This window comes from Manis javanica, chromosome 11 (assembly GCF_040802235.1).
Source record: "Manis javanica isolate MJ-LG chromosome 11, MJ_LKY, whole genome shotgun sequence".
NCBI lineage: Eukaryota > Metazoa > Chordata > Mammalia > Pholidota > Manidae > Manis > Manis javanica.
The window spans coordinates 1,927,725-1,944,813 of NC_133166.1; the positions used below are offsets into that span (position 1 = coordinate 1,927,725).

The following is a 17,089-nucleotide window of genomic DNA, read 5'->3' on the forward strand; positions in this document are numbered from 1 at the left end:
TCTGAGCCAGCTACTCACAGGCTGCTGCCTCTTGGAGATGTGAGTAAGGACTATACCTAAGAATGGCTCATTTTACTGCTTGCAAATTATACCTCAATAGTAGAAAAAATACTCCAGTTAAGTTACTTTTCCTTGAGTAAAAAAAAAAATTTTTTTTTTGATCAAGAATGTAGTCTCTGGAATTAAATAAATACTGTTGTTCCACCACTTTGATGTGTGGCTTAAACAGGTTAACTGCTCTAAATCACATAATGTGAAAATAGAGATTATGAGTTTTTCATAATCTGAAAATGGGGAGTCTTTTGTCAAAGATCAAATGAGGTAATCCATTTCCTATATGCTGTGTCATGGACAGTCAATATTAATTTTAGCTAATAATAATTCTGATCTTCTCTCCAGGCTTGTAATAAGCTTTCTTACATGAAAGAAGAGCATGTGTGGCATTTGTCTATGGGATGATGCCTTTATGATTCCAGGATTCCTCCATCAAATAACTTTTCAGGAAAACTGTTCCCAGTGTTGGATTCTCCCCAGCTTCCCCTTTACAGTTCTTAGGGCAAAGATCCCATTTTTTTCCTACCAATTCCCCTGGTTTCCTCTATGTTCACTGTTTACCAGAAAACATGGAAACTCATTGGGATCAAGGAGGCACATTTCCTTAACCTTCCATTCTTCTTATATCATTGGATTATGGTGCTGGTACACACAATACCACCTCAACTTCTGATTGTCTATGATGAAGGTTTGCAGAATAATTTGTCTCATAGTGCAAGTTTATGTTCCTTTATTAAACGGATCTTCCAACATTAAAATCACTTTTACAGATTACCATCTGACAAAAAAACTACTTTGTGTTACTACAGTGGGTGGAAATTTCTTAGATAAAAACTCTCAAAATTGTGTTGAGAGGGCCCATAATATGATTTAAACTTTCCCTGGAAACAAGGCAGGGAAGAGATGTATGAGGAATGCATTTCACAATATGCTCTTAAAGTTGTTTTAATCCCTGTGTCGCTTAATAGAAAAGAGAGAAATTGAGAGAACTGTCATGGTAGATTTCTACAGTTTTAGGTGCAGATATTATTTATGTTTACTGAAAGAAAAAAAGAGTCTACATTGAGGAAGAAAGTCCACCCTGTGAAGGGTAGAAAAATGAAAAGGGTTATAGAGACTCTTTTTGTACCCTAAAAACAGCCGTATTTAAAGAATAATGGACACATATGAGTTTATTTTGCCATGAAAAATGATTAACAAAAAGAAGCAAAGCTTAAGAGAGATAATAGACGTGTCTGGCACAATTCCTACCATCAATGCCCAGTAGCCAAAAGGCACCAGGAGCACATTTATAATCAAGCAAAGTCACATGTACTTCATGTCCTGCAGCAAGGAAGGGTGCACTCCAGGGGACCAGAATGCTGGTAAGAGGCAACTGCGACGTACAGGTTTTAGGCTTGTGCTGGTGATTCTAAGGATTTAGGAAGTGGCGGTGGATTCTGAGTGTTATCAGCAGTTTTGTGTTTGGATATTCTGGTAATTTATAGCTTAAAAGGTGAAAAAAAAGTGTACATAGAAGGAGTATTTACTCATTTGGGTTGAAAAACGGGACATTTAACTATTTTCTCATTGCCACAAACAGTCCTTATCCCTGTCTCATTTCAGCCATAGTCACAGAGGGTGAGCTTTTCTCTGTCTTGCTCCATCTGGGTCATGGAGTTGCTTTGTCTCAATTGCTTATATTCTGTGAAGGTCATTTATGTTCCGTTGTGAACACTATGGCTAATATGTCAGCTGTCCCCATCCAGGACCATTTTATAACTTATCAATACTATCGCCAATTTCCTCTCTTCATTTATAGTTTGGCTTTGCTGAAGATCAGATGACTCTACCTGATCTTGGCATTACTTACACTGGCATGTTGTCTCTAATCCTATTGATTTTACTGTGGTCCTCCTGCGCCAGAATAAGGCACAGTGGAACAGGAAAAAGGCGAGTTGCTTTATTTACAGATTTGCTTTAGATTTTCTTTTCAGGCCTAGTGCAGTCTGATTGCCTGGCCAATGATTTCTCCAGAGAGAGACTTGATAGTTGAGGCCCGGAAAATTAGTTCCTGTTCCCTTGAGCATCTGTGACTCTCGGTGCTGAGACAGGAGCAAAGGAAACACCTTCATTAGTTAGTTTTCTGTGGAAGGAGACCAGAGCTCCCCAGAGGAGAGAGTTTTCATGTTGTAAACCTTGGGAGACTTCTTGTTGATTTGTATGTATTTGTGAGATGAGGGTATTCTTATAGTGTCTGTCACACCCATGTTGAAATAATTGGTTAATACTCACTCACTATTCACATTTATTGAAGGTTTATTAGGGCAAAGAGCTATGATTTCTATTGATTATCTTATCTATTACTAACAAACAAAAAAGATTTAAAAAATCTCATGAGGTATGTATTCCTATGAGAAACAAGGTTTGAAATCTCAGTTAACTTGCAAAGAGACACGCTGGAGAATGGCAGAGTTGGGACATAAAACACATTCTAAAATACTCATAATCTTGTGCTCTTAAGTACAAACCATGGTGGAGCATACAATTAAAGCAACATTCTGCCTATATACATACTTACAGATACTGGGCCCTATCTAATATTATTGAATCAACACCTCTAAGGCCGGGCTATAGTTATTTGCACTTTAAAAAACTTACCTTGGTCATTAGAATGGCCACCCACAGATTGGTACTGAGAGACCACTAGGGATACAAAACGTCTAGTTAGAAAGCTGTCCATATTATATTATCAGCATTCATTCATTCAATATTTATAGAATACATACTGTGTTTAAGGCTCTATACCAGATGTTGAAAGGTCATAGAAAGTGTATCTCAACTACCTTATAGATGATATGAGGGTCTCATATGTAAATAAGTCAGATAGGAAGTGATAAATAATATTTATTGATGCAAATGAAGTGCTATGTGCATTCAGTGGAGGAAGAAATTATGTCCAGCAGTACAAAGTTGCCAGGAGACAGGTGTTAAGCTGGGAAAACTTCAGGGAGAAATGGACTCTTAAAGTAGTAGTAGGATTTGGACATTTGAAGGTGTGTTGTTTCAAATGGTATATGTGCTGATTAACTATATATGGATTTCTGGCTTTGAAGAAGTAAGCTGCCATGATATAAGGGGTATTACAGAGAAAGCCGTGTGGTAAAGAACTGTGTATAAGAGCTGGGAGCAGCCCGTGGTTGACAGCCAAGAAGAAAGCAGGAATCTCAGTCCTACAACCACGAAGAGAAGAATTCTGCCAATAACATGAGTTTAGGAGCAAATCTGTTCCCAGTTGGGCCTCTAAAGGAGCTCTAGTCCTGGTTGACACCTTCATTTGTAGCATCTCAAAGTATGCAGTTAAGCTGTGTCCGGATTCCTGACCAATAAAATTGTAAGATAATAATTGTGTGTTTTTAAGCCACTAAATTTGTGGAAATTTATTACATAGCAACAAATACAAATTTTGAATTACAACAATACAGATTTATTTCCCTATTGGGGAATATTCACTTTCTTGGTCTTGCCTTCAATGCTATAAAAACAAGCCCCTTTTTCTTGCTCTTGAAACCCAATGTTCTCCTGGTGCAGATACACATAGGAGTGAGTCCCAGGAAAATGGTGATGGCAGTCAGGTGGGAGGTGCACACAGAGAAGGCTTTTAAAAAAATATTTATTTATTTGAAATGCTTTTCATATTTTTCAGATGCTTATTGGTATAACTAAGGAATGACTTTATATCTCACATACATTTGCTGCATCTGTTGTTGAGGAAGAAGAGGTAACTGTTGGTTTGCTTGTTGAACCATGTTGGGTTACAACTGAAGTTCAAGCTAGATGCACTTCTTTGCTTTATGATTGAAGTTCAAACTAGATGCACTTCTTTGCTATCTGTTTTAGGGCTTCTTTCACATCCTGGTTTCTCAGGCTGTAGATGAGAGGGTTCAACATGGGAATCACAATGCCATAAAACACAGAAGCCACTTTTTCTTGCTCTTGAGACCCAATGGTCCCATGGTGCAGATACATGTAGGAGAGAGTCCCATAGAAAATGGTGACGGCAGTCAGGTGGGAGGTGCATGTGGAGAAGGCTTTTTTCCTCCCTGCAGCAGAAGATATCTTCAGGATGGCAGCCAGGATATATATGTAGGAAAATATGACAACCAACACAGTCAAGGTCAAGTTGAACCCAACAAAGACAGTTAGTAGCATGATATTGAGGTCAACATTGGAGCAGGATAGGGCAAGAATTGGGGGTTCATCACAGAAAAAGTGGTTAATTTTATTGGATTTGCAAAAGTTCAATGAGAAAGTAAAACCTGTGTTAACAGAGCCATTTAGGAAGCCTACCAGGTATGAACCAAATAAGAGTTGAATGCAGACTCTCTGGGACATGACTGTTGGGTAGCGGAGAGGGATACAGATGGCCACATAACGGTCCACTGCCATGGAAGCCAGGATGTAGCAGTCAACTGTGGCAAAAGCACCGTAGACTAGTAACTGCATCATACATCCTATGAATGAGATGGATTGTTCTGTCCCTACAAAGTTTTGCAACATCTTGGGAGTGATAGCAGAGGTGTAGCAGAGATCAACAAATGCCAAGTGTTGGAGGAAAAAGTACATAGGGGTGTGAAGGCAAGAATCCATCTTGATGAGTAGGATCATCCCGATATTACCCACGAGGCTGGTCACATAGATCAACAGAAATAGTATGAAGAGGATATACCAGGACTTGTGTTGATCAGCAAATCCCAGGAGAATGAACTCAGTCAGCTCAGTGCTATTGTTCTGTTCCATGGCTAGAGAGATTAAATAGCAGTTGAAAAGGTGCAAAAAAGGAAGGGTAGAGAGAGCTAAGACCATTGTGATCCTTTACCTGCTTCTGACATTGGAAATGATGTCATATTTGGTTTCAGAGTGGAGTCAGAGAGTTTCTATGATGTTATTGACTTGGCTTTTAAAGGCAAACATGCAGATGGCTGAACTTTGCCACTTAACTTAGATAATTTCATCTACAGTTTGGAGAAATTGCCATGGACCAGATGCTGTGTTCTCAGGTGCAAACAGATTGGCATTTCATCAACATGTCAATTAAGGAATATGTAAAGCATTCTTATGTATTTTTCCTTTCTTTTATGTTCCTTATTTTAATTAAAATACCACAGTATATTTAAATAAACATTATTTTACCTGATAATCTTGAATCATCCACAGAATTTAATAGTTTTTTCCTTCCTTATTCCTGTTCTCTTTCTTTGCTAACAATGCGCTAGCTATAATGGTTTTCTCTTGTTTTTTGCTTTCCTCCACTCTTGGCCCTTCCAGTGTGTTCCTCCCTCTGCCCTGTATACTCTCTGGTTCCTTTCTATATGTATTAGTATTTCCACTGCTAACTTGTACTCATTCCTCTGGCCTCAGTTTGAATGGCCCTCCTCAGCGATTGTTTTGACCACTGAAGATAGCCCAGTTCTCCTGTCACAGGTCTCGGTCCTTTTGTGTAACACCAGTTCCATTTAGATGAGAATAATATGTCATACAGATTAGAAGAAGAAATAATTCTGTATGTCTTGCAGGTGACATAATGGTCTAGGTAGAAGATCCCAGGGCATCTACCAAATCTTCTAGAAGTAAGAAGTGAGTTTGGTAGAGCTTTAGGACACAAGAGAATTAATTGTATTTCTATACTTGATATGGATGTGTGAGAACTGAAATTAAAATACAATATCATATATAGTATTCCAAAATGAAGTACTTCACTGTAAATCTAGCAAAATCTTTACAACACCTGGATGCTGAAAATTATAAAACACTGATGAAATTAATGAAAGAAAATCTAAATGAATAGACATACCATGTTCATGGATAAGAGGAGCCAGTATAATATGATGGTAATGTTCTTAAAGTTGATATGTGGGTTTAATAAAATTCCTAAAGAAATTCCCTCGAGATCCTTTTTGATATGGAAAATATTATTATAAAATTTGTAAGGAATGGCAGACTAGTTAGAATAGCTAAAAAATTCTGAAAAGTATAAAGTGGGGTGAATCATTTCACCTGATATCAAGATTTATTATATAGTTGTGATCAAGACTGTAAAATTTGCAGAGGGTTAGGCATGAAGATAGAATAGAAGAGAAAAACTAGAAATGGATCCACACAAATAAAGTGAATTGATTTTTAATAATGATGCAAAAGCTTCAAAGGAGGAAGGATTGTCTTTCCAGAAAATGGTGTCAGACTTGTTGGATATCTATAAACACAAGGTGGATGTCAACTTGTACTTTACACCTTAAAAAAACTAACTCAGAATGAATCATATATCAAATGTAAAATGTAAAACTATAAAGCTTTTAGAGGTTAATACAGAATAAACTATCAGTAAAAAGGGTTTAGGAAAGGGTTCTCAGACATGATGACCAAAAGAGCATTCACAAAAGAAGAGAACTGGAACTCATCAAAATTTTGTTCTGTTAAAGTCCTAATTAGAAAGATGAAATGGCATGCTACAAACTGGGAAAATATATTTTCAAGCCACATAACTGACATAGGACTCATGTAGAGTATATAAAGAACTCTCAACGTAAACATTATCAAACAATTTAGAAAATGGGTGAAGGACATGAACAGACATTTCACCAAAGAGGCTAAATGGATGGTCAATAAGCACATGCAAAGAATTCCATCCACATTAGGCATTAGAGAAATGCAAATTAAGAACACAATGAGATATCTTGACATACCTATAAGAATGGTTAAATAAAAAACTGTGACAAATCAATTGCTGGCTAGGATGGACAGTAGCTGATTCTCTCACACATGGCTGATGGGAATATAAAATGGTATCATTCTTCTGGGGGATAGTTTGGCAGTTTCTTTAAGAACTGAACATACTTAGCATACCGCTCAGCCTCTGCACTCCTCAGCAATACGTCTGCACAAAATTTACATCCATCCAGAAACTTGTGCATCATATTCCATAACAGCTTCATTAGTAATAGCCAAAGGCTCTAAACAAACAAAAAGGTGTTCAATTGGCTACAGGTTAAAGAAACTGCGGCACGTCCAGAGTAACTGTGGACTATTGCACAGCAGTAATGGGGAATCCACTTGATATTCATGACAACTTGGAAGGACCTCAAGGGCATTATGATGAGTAGAAAAGATCCAGTCTCAAAAGACCACATAGTATATCACTCTTTTTATGTAACCTAAAAACGATTAAGGTATAGAGGATGGAAAAGAGATTAGTGATTGCGGGCATCTGAGTGGTAGGGAGGAGAATGGTGTGACCTTAAGGGGTAGCACAGGGACGTCTCCCTCCGGTATGGAATCTGAGTCCTGGCATAGTAAACGTCTATATCTGACTGTAGTTTTGGTTACATAAATCTTTTCATAGGAGAAAATAACATAGAGATTCATACACACATCAGTATAAAAATCCCAATTTGATGCCTTAATAAAACATAACCACTGGAGGAAACCTGACTGAAGATACATGGGACCTCTCCGTACTATCTTTGCAACTTCCTGCAAATGTAAACATTTTTCAATGTAAGTTTTAAAACATTTAGGAAATATCTCAAAAATTAAAAAAGAAAAGAATGACAAAATTAAAGCTTGCTTTGCAGTGATGCCCAGCACAAGTGAGCAAATTTATGTGAGCTCCCCAGGAATAGTATGTGATTGAATGGGTGACCGTCTGATGGCCATAATAGCACATGCAAATAGTACATAAATGGCATAGAATACTGACTGATTGATCTATCTGCTGATTGGTTCATTTCACACTCATTCACACATTTTCCCAGGCAATACTCAGCCTGAGTTCCCTCAGCCCATTTCCATTACATCACCATTGATGGTGTGGTTCCTCCTGGTCTTGGGGCGAAACATGGTGAAACTGGGCTCTGACCCTTTTGCTCTGCCACTTGCTGTACACGCTGCAGTGATAGACAGTTGATGTTGGAACGTGGAGCGACTTTGCTTTACTTATGCTGGAGTTGCCTCCAGATTCTCTTCCTGCGACTGCACCTGGTGTGGGCTGACTGCTGGAGTTCTCTGTGTGCTTCCTTGCAGTCAGGGATTTTATGGCTGGGGCTTCAGGGATCAGTACTGGCTCCTTGGGATCTGAGGCTCCAGGGGCTGGGGGCAATGGGAAAACACGATGATCACTGGTTTTTTTCTGTGGAAGAAAAGTTCAGATTTCCAGAGGGGACGCATTTATTTTTGTGTTACTGCCAATGGGACTTCCAGCTTTTGATTTGAGAGTTGTCTGGCTCCTGACAAATTGCTTTTCATCCTGCCTCCCTCTGCCCTGCTCTGCCTCCCTTTCTTCCTGGTCCCCTTCCTCCCTGCTTTCTTTTGCTTTTCTCTCCTGCGTTAGTTACGTTGCTTCTTTCCTTCCTGCTTCCTTTATGCCTGGTGATCACCACTGTTACACACTTGTGTATTTTTCTGGGTGGAAGGTTGGCATGCATGGAATTTGTAAGCACGTTAAAATTTATATGCTCTCTTCCTCCCCTACCCAGAGGAAGAGACATTACGCACATTGTTTAGCAGCTTGCATTTCACTTACTATTTCTGGGTGCTCTGTGTGGAAAGAGGAATCTCTCCTTTAGTTGGTGTATTCCATTTTGTGGAGCAGTTGTGTTCCTCATTTCCTTCAGAGAGATTGCCCGACCCTGCCCCAACACCACTGGTAGACAATTCCAGGTCCCAATCTTCCCTAATAAAAACAGTGTCATAATAAATGCATCAGCGTGCATAAGTATGAATATACTTTCTGATTAGAAGGAAGATATTTGAGAAAGGAATCTCCAAGTCAAAGGGTGTAAGTATAGTAAGTTGGGATATATTTTGGCCAACTGCCTTCCAGTGAGAGGTTCTAAAAATTTAAATCATTTTTAGCCAACCTAGAGCTGGTATTCCTCCAAATCCAGTCTAATGCAATGTGAAGAAGCTTTTATTATACTTTGTCATAATGAGGTAAGAAGCTGTGCATTTAGTTTAATGATTTATGCATATTAATCTTTGTCTATCCAAATTATTGGCTTCTGTTGTTGATAACAGTTAATTGTTATCCAGGTACACAATCATGCCACCTTCAAATAATTTTTAGACCTTGTTTTTATTTATAGTTGTTTTATGATTTCTATAGTTCTAGGGCATTGATCCATAGCTCTAGAGTTATTTTAAGAATACTTTTGAGTGATTCCATTTTTCTCTATTTCCTGAGTTTAAATGAAATGTACTCAGTGTTTTCTGTAAATATTATTTTCTTTAGAAATAATTTTTCAACTTGACCTATCATGCACTGGAAGAAGTGAATTAACACTTAATATGACTACTGTGTTTCCTTTGTCCATATATATATATGTTTATTTTACTGTATGAATATTAAAATTATATCATTAGGAACACAGTTCTCCATGAATATATGCTTCTGCACAGTCCAGTTCTTCTAAGAAAGGCATTTAGAGCCATTAGATTGAAGGCCGTTTGTGTAGGGAGACATATCCCCATATAAAACATGGAGATGTCTCCCTCCTCAGAAATGGTTGAGATTACGAATCATAAAGTTTTCTTCCTTCCTCGAGAGAATTTGCTTACACTCTGGAGTAGAAATGTTTGTACAGAGGGGAGAATGGGCAGATAACCAGGAAATCGACGTAAGATCCGAGTTTCCTAGCTTTGGGATGCCTGTCCTGTAAGGGACCCTGGTGCATGGGCTGGTACCACCTGATTTCTCTTGGTATTTGGGTTATGTCCCATTGTCCCTTCCTCGGCCCATGGACTTGGAACTTCTGGAAGTGTTGGTAAAGGTAGCTAACCCTCATCCTGTCAACCCTCGTCCTGACTTCTTCCTGTGGCTTACCTGACTAATGAGATTGGGACAAGAAATGGAACACGTGATGTCAGCGTTTTAGTTTACACTGCCTGTGCATGGAATAGATGTAGATCTTTTTTTTGACTGTATCTTTTTATAAATTTAAATGGTAGGAAAACTAGGGTCTAAGTTCTCATTTGAATCCTAGAAATAGTAAGCATAGAATCCTGCGTCACTGGTCATTTTTGGATATTAGGGAGTGTAAGTCATCCAATCTGGGTGAATGAGTGTGCTCTGTAGCATCCAGCACTGCACTGCATTTTGTTCTCGTAAGATCTACACCTGCAAGGGGATATATGTGGAGGTTCAATTTATATTTACCAGTGATAAGATTGGTATGCTGCACATCTTGTTAAATGCAGTATCAATATCATAATGTTTAGGGAACATGTAGGAAAGGAGGTATGTTGGTATTAAATATCCCAAATAGGGTGGGGATTCATTCAGTTGTGTTTTTCTTCTTCTCTTCTTCTCTGCACATTTCCTGTAAGGCAATGGGTTTAAAATAATTTTTTTACAGTAATAAATTAGCATAGCTATAGAACAATTACAAGGGTAACGAACGTCTTATGTGAAGAATAAAAATTTTTTTATCCTGATGATTCCTTATACTCTCATTGACAGAGACACATAAACAATATCAGTTAGGCATTTCTCCTTAATTCACTTGTTTTTCCTTTTTAATATTGCATATATAAAAAGAGAGCTCCTCGAAACATACAAAAGCAAAATCAAAGATCTTTTCAGAGCTTTAAGTCTCTTTAAGGAACATGAATATATACCTAATCACTTGAGATGATTTTACAAAATCTTAAAAGTAGTGTCAATATAACTAAGGAATTACTTTGTATCTCACAAACATTTGCTGCTTCTTCTGTTATTGAGAAAGAAGAGATAGCTGTTGGTTTGCTTGTTGAACCATGTTGGGTTACAATTAACGTTCAGACTAGAAGCACTTCTTTCCTATCTGTTTCAGGGCTTCCTTCACATCCTGGTTTCTCAGGCTGTAGATAAGAGGATTCAACATGGGGATCACAATTCCATAAAACACAGAAGCCACCTTTGCTTGCTCTTGAGACCCAATGGTCCCCTGGTGCAGATACATGTAGAAGAGATTCCCATAGAAAATGGTGATGGCAGTCAGGTGGGAGGTGCATGTGGAGAAGGCTTTCTTCCTCCCTGCAGCAGAAGATATCTTCAGGATGGCAGCCACGATATACATGTAGGAAAAGATGACAACCAACACAGTAAATGTCAAGTTAAACCCCACAAATGCAGTGAGAAGCATGGTACTGAAGTAAACATTGGAGCATGAGAGGGCAAGAATTGGGGGTTCATCACAGAAAAAGTGGTTAATTTTGTTGGATTTGCAAAAGTTCAGTGAGAAAAGAAAACCTGTGTTTACAGAGGCATTCAGGCAGCCTATCAGGTATGAACCAAATAAGAGTTGCATGCAGACTCTCTGGGACATGACTGTTGTGTAGCGGAGGGGGTTACAGATGGCCACATAACGGTCCACTGCCATGGCAGCCAGGATGTAGCAGTCAGCTGTGGCAAAAGCACCGTAGACTAGTAACTGCATCATACATCCTATGAATGAGATGGATTGTTCTGTCCCTACAAAGTTTTGCAACATCTTGGGAGTGATAGCAGAGGTGTAGCAGAGATCAACAAATGCCAAGTGTTGGAGGAAAAAGTACATAGGCGTGTGAAGGCAAGAATTGATCTTGATGAGTAGGATCATCCCGATATTACCCACGAGGCTGGTCACATAGATCAACAGAAATAGTATGAAGAGGATATGCCAGGACTTGTGTTGACAGGCAAATCCCTGGAGAATAAATTCAGTCAGCTCTGTGCCATTGTTCTGTTCCGTGGCTAGAGAGATTAAATAGCAGTTGGAATCGTGCAAAAACGGAAGGGTAGAGAGAGCTAAGACCATTGTGATCCTTTAACTGCTTCTGGCATTGGAAATGATGTCATGTTTGGTTTCAGAGTGGAGTCAGAGAGTTTCTATGCTATGATTGATTTGGTTTTTAAAGGCAAACATGCAGGTGGATGAACTTTGCCACTCAACTTAGAGAACTTCACACAAATAAAGTTTGGGGAAATTGCCATGGGCCAGATGCTGTGTTCTCAGGTGCAAACAGATTGGCATTTCATCAATATGTGAATTAAGGAACGTGTAAAGCATTCTTATGTATTTCTCCTTTCTTTTATGTTCCTTATTTTAATTAAAATACCACAGTATATCTAAATAAGCTTTATTTTACCTGATAATCTTGAATCACACACAGAATTTAATAGCTCTTTTTCCTTCCCCATTCCTGTCTTCTTTCTTTGCTAACAGTGCATTAGCTATCACGGTCTTCTCTTGTACTTTGCTTTCCTCAACTTCTGGCCCTTCCAGCATGTTCCTCTCTCTGTGCTGTATACTTTCTGATCGTTTTCTATGTATATCAGCATTTCCACTGCTAACTTGTACTCTTTCCTCTGGCCTCAGTTTGAATGGCCCTTCCTCAGCGATTGTTTTGACCACTAAAGTTAGCCCAGTCCTCCTGCCATAGGTCTCGGTCCTTTTGTATAACACCAGTTCCATACAGATCAGAATAATATGTCACACAGATCAGAATGGAAGAAATAATTCTGTATGTCTTGCAGGTGACATAACGGTGTAGGTAGAAGATCCCAGGGTATCTACCAAATCTTCTAGAAGTAAGAAGTGAGTTCAGTAGAGTTTCAGGATACAAGAGAATTAATTGTATTTCTATACCTGATATGGACGTGTGAGAACTGAAATTAAAATACAATATCGTATATAGTATTCCAAAATGAAGCACTTCGGTGTAAATCTAGCAAAAACCTTTACAACACCTGGATGCTGGAATTATAAAAAACTGATGAAAATAATGAAAGAAAATCTGAATGAATAGACATACCATGTTCATGGATAAGAGGAGCCAGTATAATATGATGGTAATGCTCTTGAAGTTGATCTGCAAGTTTAATAAAATTCCTACAGAAATTAATTCCCTCAAGTTCCTTTTTTGATATGGAAAATAGTATTACAAAATGTGTATGGAATGGCAAACTAGTTAGAATAGCTAAAAAATTCTGAAATGTATACAGTGGGGTGAATTATTTCACCTGATGTCAAGATTTATTATATAGTTGTGATCAAGACTGTAAAAATTGCAGAGGGTTAGGCACAAAGATAGAACAGAAGAAAGAAGGGAGAAATGGATCCACACAAATAAAGTGAACTGATTTTTGATAATGATGCAAAAACTCAAAGGAGGAAGGATGGTCTTTCCAAAATATGGTGCCAGACTTATTGGATTTCTAAAAACACAAGGTGGATGTCAACTTGTACTTTACACCTTAAAAAAAAAAACTCAGAATGAATCATATATCAAATGTAAAACATGAAACTATAAACTTTTAGAGGTCAATACAGAAAAAACCATCAGTACAAAGGGCTTAGGAAAGAGTTCTCAGACATGATGACCAAAAGAACATTCACAAAAGAAGGGAACTGGAACTCATCAAAACCTTTGATTTGTTAAAGTCCTGATTAGAAGGATAAAAAGGCATACTACAGACTGGGAAAAAATATTTTCAAGCCACATAACTGACATAGGACTCATGTAGAGTATATAAAGAACTCTCAGTGTAAACATTATCAAACAATCAATTTAAAAAATGGGTGAGCGACATGAACAGACATTTCACCAAAGAGGCTAAATGAATGGTCAATAAGCACATGAAAAGATGTCCATCCTCATTAGGCATTAGAGAAATGCAAATTAAGAACACAATGAGATATCTTGATACACCTATAAGAATGGTTAAATAAAAAACTGACAAATCAAATGCTGGCTGATTCTCTCACACATGGCTGATGGGAATATAAAATGGTATCGTTCTTCTGGGGAATACTTTGGCAGTTTCTTTAAGAACTAAACACACTTAGCATACCGCTCAGCCTCTGCACTCCTCAGCAATGTCTGCACAAAATTTACATCCATCCAGAAACTTGTGCATCATATTCCATAACAGCTTCATTAGTAATAGCCAAAGGCTCTAAACAAACGAAAAGGCATTCAATTGGCTACAGGTTAAAGAAACTGCGGCACGTCCAGAGTAACTGTGGACTATTACACAGCAGTAATGGGGAATCCACTTGATATTCATGACAACTTGGAAGGACCTCAAGGGCATTATGATGAGTAGAAAAGATCCAGTCTCAAAAGACCACATAGTATATCACTCTTTTTATGTAACCTAAAAACGATTAAGGTATAGAGGATGGAAAAGAGATTAGTGATTGCGGGCATCTGAGTGGTAGGGAGGAGAATGGTGTGACCTTAAGGGGTAGCACAGGGACGTCTCCCTCCTGTATGGAATCTGAGTCCTGGCATAGTAAATGTCTATATCTGACTGTAGTTTTGGTTACATAAATCTTTTCATAGGAGAAAATAACATAGAGATTCATACGCACATCAGTATAAAAATCCCAATTTGATGCCTTAATAAAACATAACCATTGGAGGAAACCTGACTGAAGATACATGGGACCTCTCTGTACTATCTTTGCAACTTCCTGCAAATGTAAATATTTTTCAATGTACGTTTTAAAACATTTAGGAAATATCTCAAAAATTAAAAAAGAAAAGAATGATAAAATTAAAGCTTGCTTTGCAGTGATGCCCAGCACAAGTGAGCAAATTTATGTGAGCTCCCCAGGAATAGAATGTGATTGAATGGGTGACCGTCTGATGGCCATAATAGCACATGCAAATAGTACATAAATGGCATAGAATACTGACTGATTGATCTATCTGCTGATTGGTTCATTTCACACTCATTCACACATTTTCCCAGGCAATACTCAGCCTGAGTTCCCTCAGCCCATTTCCATTACATCACCATTGATGGTGTGGCTCCTCCTGGTCTTGGGGGGAAACATGGTGAAACTGGGCTCTGACCCTTTTGCTCTGCCACTTGCTGTACACGCTGCAGTTGATGTTGGAATGTGGAGCGACTTTGCTTTACTTATGCTGGAGTTGCCTCCAGATTCTCTTCCTGCGACTGCACCTGGTGTGGGCTGACTGCTGGAGTTCTCTGTGTGCTTCCTTGCAGCCAGGGATTTTATGGCTGGGGCTTCAGGGATCCGTACTGGCTCCTTGGGATCTGAGGCTCCAGGGGCCGGGGGCAATGGGAAAACACGATGATCACTGGTTATTTTCTGTGGAAGAAAAGTTCAGATTTCCAGAGGGGACGCATTTATTTTTGTGTTACTGCCAATGGGACTTCCAGCTTTTGATTTGAGAGTTGTCTGGCTCCTGACAAATTGCTTTTCATCCTGCCTCCCTCTGTCCTGCTCTGCCTCCCTTTCTTCCTGGTCCCCTTCCTTCCTGCTTTCTTTTGCTTTTCTCTCCTGCGTTAGTTACGTTGCTTCTTTCCTTCCTGCTTCCTTTATGCCTGGTGATCACCACTGTTACACACTTCTGCATTTTTCTGGGTGGAAGGTTGGCATGCATGGAATTTGTAAGCACGTTAAAATTTGTTTGCTCTCTTCCTCCCCTACCCAGAGGAAGAGACATTACGCACATTGTTTAGCAGCTTGCATTTCACTTACTATTTCTGGGTGCTCTGTGTGGAAAGAGAAATCTCTCCTTTAGTTGGTGTATTCTATTTTGTAGAGCAGTTGTGTTCCTCATTTCCTTTAGAGAGATTGCCCGACCCTGCCCCAACACCACTGGTAGACAATTCCAGGTCCCAATCTTCCCTAATAAAAACAGTGTCATAATAAATGCATCAGCGTGCATAAGTATGAATATACTTTCTGATTAGAAAGAAGATATTTGAGAAAGGAATCTCCAAGTCAAAGGGTGTAAGTATAGTAAGTTGGGATATATTTTGGCCAACTGCCTTCCAGTGAGAGGTTCTAAAAATTTAAATCATTTTTAGCCCACCTGGAGCTGGTATTCCTCCAAATCCAGTCTAGTGCAATGTGAAGAAGCTTTTATTATACTTTGTCATAATGAGGTAAGAAGCTGTGTATTTAGTTTAATGATTTATGCATATTAATCTTTGTCTATCCAAATTATTGGCTTCTGTTGTTGATAACAGTTGTTATCCAGGTACACAATCATGCCACCTTCAAATAATTTTTAGACCTTGCTTTTATTTATAGTTGTTTTATGATTTCTATAGTTTTAGGGCATTGATCCATAGCTCTAGAGTTATTTTAAGAATACTTTTGAGTGATTCCATTTTTCTCTATTTCCTGAGTTTAAATGAAATGTACTCAGTGTTTTCTGTAAATATTATTTTCTTTAGAAAGAATTTTTCAACTTGACCTATCATGCGCTGGAAGAAGTGAATTAACACTTATTATGACTACTGTGTTTCCTTTGTCCATATATATGTATATATATTTATTTTACTCTATGAATATTAAAATTATATCATTAGGAACACAGTTCTCCATGAATATATGCTTCTGCACAGTCCAGTTCCTCTAAGAAAGGCATTTAGAGCCATTAGATTGAAGGCCGTTTGTGTAGGGAGACATATGCCCATATAAAACATGGAGATGTCTCCCTCCTCAGAAATGGTTGAGATTACTAATGATAAAGTTTTCTTCCTTCCTCGAGAGAATTTGCTTACACTCTGGAGTAGAAATGTTTGTACAGAGGGGAGAATGGGCAGATAACCAGGAAATCGATGTAAGATCAAAGTTTCCTAGCTTTGGGATGCCTGTCCTGTAAGGGACTCTGGTGCATGGGCTGGTACCACCTGATTTCTCTTGGTATTTGGGTTATGTCCCATTGTCCCTTCCTCAGCCCATGGACTTGGAACTTCTGGAAGTGTTGGTAAAGGTAGCTAACCCTCATCCTGTCAACCCTCGTCCTGACTTCTTCCTGTGGCTTACCTGACTAATGAGATTGGGACAAGAAATGGAACACGTGATGTCAGCATTTTAGTTTACACTGCCTGTGCATGGAATAGTTTTAGATCTTTTTTTGACTGTATCTTTTTATAAATTTAAATGGTAGGAAAACTAGGGTCTAAGTTCTCATTTGAGTCCTAGAAATAGTAAGCATAGAATCCTGTGTCATTGGTCATTCTTGGATATTAGGGAGTGTAAGGCATCCAGTC

The 17,089-nt window shown here is 38.5% G+C and overlaps 2 protein-coding genes across 2 annotated transcripts; both read right to left on the bottom strand.

Moving 5' to 3' along the window:
• Window positions 1–209: 209 nt before the first annotated feature.
• Window positions 210–5,350, bottom strand: LOC108409780 (putative olfactory receptor 5AK3). Its single transcript, XM_073215609.1, has one exon. The coding sequence runs from the start codon at window positions 4,897–4,899 to the stop codon at window positions 3,904–3,906; it is 996 nt and encodes a 331-aa protein (XP_073071710.1). The 5' UTR covers window positions 4,900–5,350; the 3' UTR covers window positions 210–3,903.
• A 5,303-nt stretch (window positions 5,351–10,653) lies between these two features.
• LOC140844134 (olfactory receptor 5AK2-like) lies at window positions 10,654–16,875 on the bottom strand. The gene has a single exon (XM_073215610.1). The coding sequence runs from the start codon at window positions 11,862–11,864 to the stop codon at window positions 10,869–10,871; it is 996 nt and encodes a 331-aa protein (XP_073071711.1). The 5' UTR covers window positions 11,865–16,875; the 3' UTR covers window positions 10,654–10,868.
• Window positions 16,876–17,089: the final 214 nt, after the last annotated feature.

What these genes read in the sequence shown, in the direction of transcription:
- LOC108409780 (XM_073215609.1), bottom strand. Translation starts at nt 4,899, where the DNA reads ATGGTCTTAGCTCTCTCTACCCTTCCTTTTTTGCACCTTTTCAACTGC.
- LOC140844134 (XM_073215610.1), bottom strand. Translation starts at nt 11,864, where the DNA reads ATGGTCTTAGCTCTCTCTACCCTTCCGTTTTTGCACGATTCCAACTGC.